The 10,000-nt window shown below is 41.6% G+C and overlaps 1 protein-coding gene across 26 annotated transcripts in view; it reads right to left on the bottom strand.

Annotated features, from left to right (window-relative positions):
* OtopLa (proton channel otopetrin-like a) overlaps positions 1 to 10,000 on the bottom strand; it is a 419,182-nt gene that overhangs the window by 11,508 nt on the left and 397,674 nt on the right. For 17 of the 26 annotated variants that reach the window (XM_086553513.1, XM_086553529.1, XM_086553524.1 and 14 more), the window contains 2 exons: positions 8,324 to 8,438; positions 1,080 to 1,193 (listed from right to left, as the gene is read on the bottom strand). In XM_086553513.1, the coding sequence (XP_086409639.1) occupies positions 1,080 to 1,193; positions 8,324 to 8,438 (229 nt within the window). The remainder of the gene's footprint in view (positions 1 to 1,079; positions 1,194 to 8,323; positions 8,439 to 10,000) is intronic. The other 9 variants (XM_086553514.1, XM_086553515.1, XM_086553531.1 and 6 more) reach the window with 1 other exon arrangement.

The raw sequence follows: 10,000 nt of genomic DNA, 5'->3' as shown, positions 1-10,000 counted from the left end.
ATATATATATAAATATATATATATATATATATATATATATATATGTATATATATACATATATATATATATATATATATACATATATATATATATATATATATATATATATATATACACTTATATATTTACATATATATGTAAACCAAGAGCTTAGAGTAAAATTAACTTTCAAATATTATCAAACCACAATCGCTTTTGTACCAATAACATTCTTTTCCTGTCAAAAATATACTTGTAAAGTAACTACCGGGATTCATGCCAATGCCGGCGTTTAACAACAATTAAAATTTAGCCCTCGTGATGCACTGATGAATTTCCTTGGTGTTGCCTTCCTATGTGAGTTTCAGGTGATGACTGGCAAAATAAGCAATACAAAGCACTGTTTTCGACTATCATGAATTATAAACATGTAACTTGAAAAAAATATGTATATATCCTATACCCTACATCCTGCATACGAATATATATATTTCAATGCACTAAAAAGTGGAAAAATATGTATAGAGAGAAACCCAACCGAAGAGCCACTGGGTGGTATGGCAAACTCATGAGCTTCGAGAAGTGTGAGTCAAGTGAAGTTAGTGAAAGAAAAGCTTCAGTGACAAAAGCTCCGTCAAAGGTGTCAGATGTAACCCTCGTCAAACGCAAGAGATATCGACGCGCGATAAGCCTGTCAGCGTGTGAGGAGGTGCCACATTGGGTGAGGATCTTCTCCTGTCAAAGCCAATACATCTTTTAGTGCTCTCCAACAGTGATGATGATGACCGCTCACATCAACCTCTTATAATTACAACAAACCAAAAGGGGAAACAAGGAGAAGTAAACAATGAGAGAAGGATTATGACAACAAAAAATCCGAATCCTGAAAGCCCTGAAAGGCAAGCATCCCAGGGACTCGTTCACAGAAAAAAGGAACAAAAAATGGATGGGAACTAAATGATATCAATCCTGATGATTGTCCCGAAATTATACCTATAATATAAAAGACGAACTAAAAGCGTGAAACCAAAGGATAGCCTGAACCCTGGGGTCAGAGAAATGGAACCAAACAAAACGTCCCTCTGGTACAAAACCTCACCATAAAGACCTGGGGTTTTTTAGGTTTCCTCTCCCTCGCAGAGCCCGACAGGAGGTAGCAGAACACGTACAGCAGGAACAGTATGCTGATTCCGTACAGGTATGTGAAGAAAGCCTGGAAGAGAAAGGAGGGAATTAGTATCAGTTTAAATCATATATGTTTTTTTTAAGGATAAGAATGCATGGACGTGAGAAAAGGCATTATAGAAATAGTGGGATAATCACATTCTAAAAATAACCGAGCGCGCAGAATGTTCATTAGGTAGAATATATAAATACTATATGTATGTAAAAGCAACATGTTTTATCGTTGATACTGCTTTAACTTATTCAATAAAACACATTTTATTTGCTTGAACTACACCCAAAAGATACAACACAAATAACACGAAATATATGAAAATGCGGAAAAAAGATACACCATAAATACATCCCTCCGCTCATTAATAATTTTATTTAAAAATATATACATGCGCTAATTAAACACCTACTAAATGACAAATTATTAATCTGCCAAGTGCTCTTTTCCGCAACTGCGAAGTGGCACCCGAGTTAAAACCAGACGAAATGTGGTGCGTGTAAAACCGTCCCCGGCCATTTCGAAACTAATCCCCTCACGGGCATTCGAACGAGGCAATCTAAACACTGCCGCTCTAATCCCGACCCCTTTCCTTGCTTGCGGCGGTTTACTTCCATTCCAACTAAAACTAACCAGTTCAGTTCATTTCAGTGAGACTTGGAAAGGGAAGCGCTAGCCCGGGCTTTGCTTATGGACCAGCCTCATTCAACGACTTCAGCTGACTCGTCTCACACTCTAAGTTAACGTTTACACTGAGGGGCAGACTGTCCCTAAGCGCTCTAGCCTTCACGAAGTAGGCGATAGGCATCACCTGCATAACCTAGCTAAGGAAGCGCGTTTGCTCCACTCCAGGAGGTAGTAAGTAAGGTGATGTGTGGAGCGTTGCAATACCCCCAACAGGGCTTCTTCTAGCCAGTGGTGTCCGCCATGCAAAGTAGCAGACTACTCTTTTGAATAATGACATCAGCATTTTTATGACTCACCTATATTTGCGACATATATGCTTGACATAATTTGCAAATCATTGGAACATGAATATACTTTGTTACTGTGATGACGAGTCTACCTTTGTCTATACTTCCGAATTAAAAGAAGAACCTTAAATCACATTAGAGTAATTCAATGATGAATTCAAAATAAAAAATAAAATGAAAAGTTGTGGCCTCCTATTATACCCGACAGAGTATTCTTCTTTTCAAGCAAATTATATAAACCAGACTAAATTATGCATAAAAAAAATCATTAGACGAAGCTAAAGACTCGTGCTGTCTGCTGATCTTGGGAGTCTGCGAATTAATCTGATAATTTCTGCGATATCACATCAGTGTCAGTGATCCGAACGGCCACTCGTCCATTCCAAGTCAGCTGGGAGAGATACCTGACGCTGGTGCAATTTACTGACCATAAAAACGCTTTTATCTATTGGCTGAATGGTATTTTGGCCCTTATCCACAATGCACTGCAGTCCAATTATCATAGGTACGATTACATGTTCCATAATTCTATATACAACACAGTGAAAGATATTGGGATGTATTTACTCGGTGGGGAAAAAATCGTTGACGGTGGGTATCTGTTCGCTCGCTTTACATATGTTTTTTTTTTCTTTCTCTTTCTTTCTTCTCTCTCTCTCTCTCTTACTCTCCCTCCCCCCTTCTCTCTCTCTCTCTCTCTCTTACTCACTCACACCCATTCACCCTCACATACATATAACATAAACTCAGTCACATACTCACCCAGAACCACATCCACACATACACATCAATCTCATTCATCCACATACCTATCCGCGACGACGTCAATATTCAGATAGATACATGATGTAAACTTATCTCCAATACGATGAGAAAAACGAAAAACAAAGCAATTGCAAAATATCGGGTAATTGCAAAATCAGATTCACAAGCACAATCTGAGTATAAATATTTCCCAACTGAAAAGTTATATTTTCAGGATCATATACAACACTCATTCACGTTTCAAATATCCTATACAAAAACCACCTTGTCAAAGTCATCCGTAAGTGAGGCTCCAAAGGATCATTAACATCCGACGAAAACGCGTCCCAAGTCACAGAAAACGGTAAGAAAATGGCGTTCGTGCAAAGTGCTTGTTTCGGACACTTCCGAGTTGCAACAAGTCTCCGGCTCGCTGAAGCTCACTACAACACGTGCTAAAGAGACAAAAACTCATCCGTGGGAAGGGAGATAAAAACGACAGAACGCGAAAGGCTGGGAGGCAATGAAAAAATAAACATAATAATAATAATAATAATAATAATAATTTAGTACGGAAGACGTACTAAATAAAAAAAAAATAAAGAAGAAGAAAGCAGGATACGAAGAAAATAAATAAGCAGAATAAGAATAAAACAAAGAAGCAGTATAATAAGGACAAGAAAAAAGAAAACAGAACAGGAAATGAGAGAAAAAAATAAATAACAACAACAAAAAGAAATAGCAACAATAATGTTATTGAACATAATAATAGTAATACCGATAATAATAACAATAAACGGAATACGCAATAAAGAAAGACAAGGATTTAAAACTACCATTTCCCTCCCTGTGCCTAGCAGCGCGAAGAGCAGATTCGAACAAGGAATTGGCCCCTGCGAACCGCCCGACCACACGCCCATCTTGAACCAGGCTCAAACCGAGAACCAAAACGAGGAACCGAGTATTATTCTCTCGGGAACATAATCCTGGATATCTTCAATTGTCTTATCGACAAAGTGACTACGTTACGCAAAGCCAAGGCTTTCCAATAATCTATACCGTAATATCACTCTCGTAAACATATTTCCGAGACAGTTTTAAATCGAATTGCGAACGAACATCCGGGACTCCCATCTACATTAAATAATCAAGTAATATTCTTTTCATTTTTTTTCTCTCTACATAATAATAATAATAATAATAATAACAACCGTAAGTTAATACCGGAACAACCAGGATAATCCAACAGAGAGCAATCACCAATATCCGAAAACAGATAAAAACTATGCCAGGGATATCTGACACACGAGTAGGATCATGCATATGACCAGCACAAAAAATAAAATAAACGAAATTTCAAAATCAAAATGAAATGAAGAAATAATAATAATAATAATAATAATAACAACAAAAATAAATAAAGCACTGCCAGCATAGCCACTGTAATGGAAAAGCCTCACGCTTGCTCGCAATGATAAATTATTCAAAGGCGGAATCGACTCAATACACTCCGATCCTCTTAGTCAAACGCATTTTAACACTTCCCCCTCCCCGTCCCTCTTTCCCCCACTCTTCCTACCGCTCCCTCTTTTCCTCCTTCCCCTCCATCTTAATTCCTCCACTGCCATTTCCTCAATACTCCCCTCCTTTCCCTCCTCCTCCCTACTCCTCGCTGAAGATGCAATTATATGAACAACATACATCATTGAAATATTAGAATAAACGAATCGGAGGGATGGCGGTGAACCAGATAAAACAGCGATAGAAAGAGAAGAAAAAGAAAGGGTGAGGAGACAGTAGGCAAAGCCAAATGGAAAGGAAGATGAAAAGGAAAAACGGAAAAGGAGAAGGAGAAGGAACCGTAAAGTAGCGCCAACGGTGTGTTTATTTCCGAAATGCTTGTAAGAAAACATGAAGGTCTTGCAAGCACCAAAATAGCACATTTCAAATCATGCAACTGACAAGAAACAGCTTTCGAGTTTGTAACCCCTGCCTTCCCTCCTCGTAAAAATCGTTCTTCAATATTAATTTCAATATCATATACTAGATTAGTTATTTAGTTAGTCAGATATTAGTAGGAAGCATTTGAATCCCACGGTTTAGAAACGCAAATAATTAAGAACTGATTTTCATCCTACAAAGTACTTTCCCGAATCACCTAACACAGACGAATTCATTCACATTATAAATGGAAAATAGGAACATTCGAACCTCCGTGAAAAGGGATTTGATTCTAATGCTGATGCGGTTCGATAACACACTTGTAAATTCCCAGGCATTCCTTTCCATTCCAAAAGCCAGCCTTCGTCGGGAACCAGGAAGAACAGCATAAATTCATTTGGTTCCGCATGGGATCAGTAAAAGCTAGACAAAGAAAAAGAGAGAGAGAAAGACAAAGCGAAAGCGAAAGCGAAAGCGAAAGAGAAAGAAAGAGAAATAGGGATAAACGAAAAGCGCAGTACCTACAACCTTGAATATCTATATTTAAACCTATACATAAGGGGCACCTATTGTCACCATTGTTATTATCATATCATTACCACTCAATCTACCAGCATTACTACTACCATCCCATCTGCCGACACTAATCCATGGATTCAGCCAAAAGGGACGGAAAATCCCAAAACCAATTATAATACCCCATCAAATTTTTGGTGATCTCTTAATCATCCAACGTATACAACTCCGCTAACTATATTATTGGAAACGACCATTAACTGAGGCAGTGATACAATCACGGGGGCAAATAACCTGTCTCAGAAAACTCCTCAACTCAACAAGCAATAAAGTCGATTTCCTAACTCAAATCAAAGATATCCTTCTCGATATTGCACCCAGGACACACATTGGCAAAGTCTCAAATAAGGAGAGGAAAATGTGATAAAACTATGCGAAGGCTCGAGGGGAAGACGGAAGGGGGGAGGAGGGGGGGGGGATTGTTCAAGACAGTTAAAGAAAGAGAGTTGGAGTATGAGCTAGCGAACAAGAGAGCGACAGGGAAAGCGGACAGAGGAGAGGGAGAGAGAGAGAGAGAGAGAGAGAGAGAGAGAGAGAGAGAGTTAGACTAAGAGTGAGTGAACAAGAGAGCGACAGGGAAAGCGGACAGAGGAGAGAGAGAGAGAGAGAGAGAGAGAGAGAGAGAGAGAGAGAGAGAGAGAGAGAGAGAGAGAGAGAGAGAGAGAGAGAGTTATACTAAGAGTGAGCGAACAAGAGAGCGACAGGGAGAGCGGACAGAGGAGGGAGAGAGAGAGAGAGAGAGAGAGAGAGAGAGAAAGAGAGAGAGAGAGAGAGAGAGAGAGAGAGAGAGAGAGAGAGAGAGAGAGAGAGAGAGAGAGAGAGAGAGTGAGAGAGAGAGAGAGAGAGAGAGAGAGAGAGAGAGAGAGAGAGAGAGAGAGAGAGAGAGAGAGAGAGAGAGAGTTAGACTAAGAGTGAGCGAACAAGAGAGCGACAGGGAAAGCTTAGACATAGGAGAGGGAGAGGAAGAGAGAGAGAGATGGAAACCATCCCTTGTCCTCGTACACATTTTATAACCCAACCAAGCCCGCAGCTTCTACCAGCGCCACCGCAACACTCCAGAAATGTCAGTAGACGCAATACAAATTCACAAGTCTACCTCCCCCCGCCCTCCTCCCCTCTATCATGCAGACACATACATTTTCACACGAATCAATATGTGTTCGAGTGCAGACACGCGAGTCGGAAATGCCGCCGTCCACTCTGGCTACTCGCGAGCCATGACAACAAGTAGCTTTCCCTTTGTCTTCGAGGCCCCTGGTTCTTCTTCGAATTCTCGCATCATCGCCTGTGTTTAAACCGCTGTGCATTGTCGCTCTCTTTTAATTAATTGTGCCCCTTCTTCATACTTCGTATGATCAATATTCAACGTCGACAACAACGTCTGACAGTCCCTGTGTGACGTCGTAACATCCTATTGTCTGGTTTATTGTGTTATGACACCCTATCTTCGCATTCTGCTAACTAACAGTGTCTTTTTGTTATATTCATTAGGTAACGTCGTAACTATCGCCTTATCTATTACGTTATGACAACTGTATCTATCCTGTCTTATGCTAACCAATTGTATCTTTTTTGTTTACACATCTACCAATCAACAATTTATCAATCCATAGGAAATTAATACATCAGCTAACCATCCCAACACCGGCTCTATGCAAATCAACCACTATCAATAAATTCATGAAATTCGTAAATAATCTATTGAGCTCTCTCTCTCTCTCTCTCTCTCTCTCTCTCTCTCTCTCTCTCTCTCTCTCTCTCTCTCTCTCCCCTCCCTTTTCCTCTCCGCTTGACCTGACCTCCCGAGGGCACTCCTACTCCCCTCTTCTGCGATGGAGAGGGACGACAGTGAGAGAGAGAGAGAGAGAGAGGGTGGGGGTGGGGGGGGGGGGGGGCGCAGCCAAGAGAGCGGCGGACAGGCGGGGGTTGTTGCTACCTCTGATAACAATAGAGTTCTCGTTTGAGCCGCTCTTGTTTTCCTCGCTGGCAGTGGCGTCTGACTGCTTGCATTCTCTTCAGCTTGTTTGCTCGTCGGTCTGCGTCTTAGCATTGTGCTTTCAATATCGTCAATATAAATCTATACATACATAAAGACGCAAGCACACCCCTAAACGCACGCACGCAATCACAAGCACAGACACAAAGGCAAGCAAACAAGCAAGTACACACATACACGCAGAAGCAAACACACACACACACACACACACACACACACACACACACACACACACACGCACACGCACACACACACGCACACACACCCCACCTGTAATGCCAGCGAGTGCCATGCGAACACCGCAAGGAAAGGCTTCGTTAACTGCGTAATCGATCGAGCGTGTGACTTACTGACTGTTTAATTTGGTGCCGCGTGCATGCCTTGCAATCTGCCCTCGCATGTGTCTTCTTGACCTCTCCCTCTTTCTTCCTAATTTTTTCCCCGTTTTTCTTCGTCCTAATTCGGTGTCTTTTGGTTTGTTATCTTCTGGACCTCATTCTATTATTGAAAGTGACTATTCCTCTACCCTTCTTTACACCCTTTTATTTTCCTTTCTTCCTCCACCTTTTTTTATTATTTCCCTTTCCCTCACATCCACCCTTTTTCTTTCCTCTCTTCCCTTCCTCGTTTTTTTCCATTCCCAATTAGTCCACCCTTTTCTCCTCTTCCTTTCCCCTATTCATGCCTTTCTTACAGCCCCCTTCCCCTCCACCCCTCCACCCCTTTCGTCTTCCTTTCCCTTCCATTTACCTTTTTCCTATCCTCCCTTATCTACCTATTCGTTCCCCTTCCATCTATCCCTTTCCCTCTCCTCCCCATCCCCTCCCTTCCATCCCTTCCCCTCCCATCCCTCCCCTTCCCCTTCCTCCCTCCCCTTCCCCTCCCATCCCTCCACTTCCTCTCCCCTCCCCACCCCTTTCCTTCCCCTCACTCACCTCGTAGTAGTAGAGCGGGACATTGTGCGTGAGGACCTCGGAGAGCACGAAGCCCAAACACACGACCACGAGCAAGGTCGCGTAGAGCAGGCTCAGCGTGATGAAGGTCGACGTCCTGTGGGAGAGAGAAGAAAAAAAGTCAGAAAAGCTACTCAAGAACGTTAAAAAAATAAAAATTCTATTTGCTAGCGCGTGAAAAAAACAACAACTAAATGTACGAGTAAAAATACATTATTTCTATATCAAAATAAGGGGGGGGAGGTTAATTTCTAAAGAAGACACAAGACACAAGACAAAGACAAACTGACAGAGTAACACAAAAAAGCTGTGTTAGGATGATCTAATCAGTATTAATTTTCTTTCTCGTATTGCAAGTCAAGTAAGTGCAAGACAATGCGGAAATGACCTTCCACTCTGCGATTAACCTGCCCGTGACCCTCAGCGAAGGTCAGAAAAAAAACTTGGATATCAAAAGGTCAAAGGGAAACGCATCGCCAGAGAGACAATACGAAGGTCACGTGGCAGCAAAGCTCCAGAGGGGTGGGGGACTGGGGGTGGGGGTGATGGAGGGGTGTTAAGGATAAGTTAAATGCAAGCCAAAGGTCAAAAGACACCCAGAATAAGATGGTCATTAATCCAACTTAAATCAGTAGAAGGCCACTAAGGAGTCTCGCCATCACTAAGGCAGAAGAAAAGGGTAAAAATACTTTTTTTTAAATATAAAAAAGGAAATGGGGCCATAGGCAGGCCGTAAATTTGAAATCCTGGTTATAAAGCTACGCAATGGGGCTTAAGGGGAAATAATGGCTAAGGGACAGTTCTTGGCGAGCATAGGTTTATGGAAAGGTCAAGGGTTATATATCATTATATAATTACTCTTCTCACCAACCCTCTCTCTCTCTCTCTCTCTGCCTTTCACTTTCACTCTCCTTGTCGCTCTATCTCTCTCAGTCTGCTCTCCTTCTCTCTCTCTCCTTCTCTCTCTCTCTCTCTCTCTCTCTCTCTCTCTCTCTCTCTCTCCTTCTTTCTCTCTCTTTGTCTGTCTGTCTCTCCCCCTTCCCGTCTGTCTGTCTACTTATCTCTATCTCTGTTTATCTGTCTGTTTGTCTGCCTGTCTGTCTCTCAGTAATACTGTTGCTCTCCATCTCTCCATCCATCCATCCATCCTCTCTGTCCGAAAACTTCCATCCGAATCCCAAAGATCAGATCACAAAAATAACAGGGGGTTAAAAAAAGACTTGGTAATTGCCTTTTATTACGGCCGTGATCACGTGCAATGACCCTCAACGGTATGACGTCACGATCATAATGAGGACGATAGCAGTTGCAACGATGAGGCAGACAACAGTTGCAATAACTATAACTAATTTTTAAAAAAATTACAAGAGCGAGGGGGGGGGGATGAGAGTGGGAGTGAGGTCGGGGGTGAGGGAGAGGCTTCGTTTAAGTCAGGCATTTCTAGATTGGTACAGGTAGTCCTACAGATCTACACTGCAGATCAAGCCATGTGAGGTTTATAATAGTAAAAACAAATGGTATTACCTTACACCCAAGAAATTTCAATAAAGGTGGTGCTAATCAACACAAAGAAAATGAGAAAAGTGCAATCTGAGTGCAGATTACAACACCATGTATTGTGCAAGTAATTGTTTCCTTCAGACCAAATGTACCCCCTGA

Source organism: Penaeus japonicus, unplaced genomic scaffold (assembly GCF_977035675.1).
Source record: "Penaeus japonicus unplaced genomic scaffold, GWHDUDI00000001_assembly GWHDUDI00000028, whole genome shotgun sequence".
Lineage (NCBI taxonomy): Eukaryota > Metazoa > Arthropoda > Malacostraca > Decapoda > Penaeidae > Penaeus > Penaeus japonicus.
This window is presented reverse-complemented; position numbering and strand designations above follow the sequence as displayed.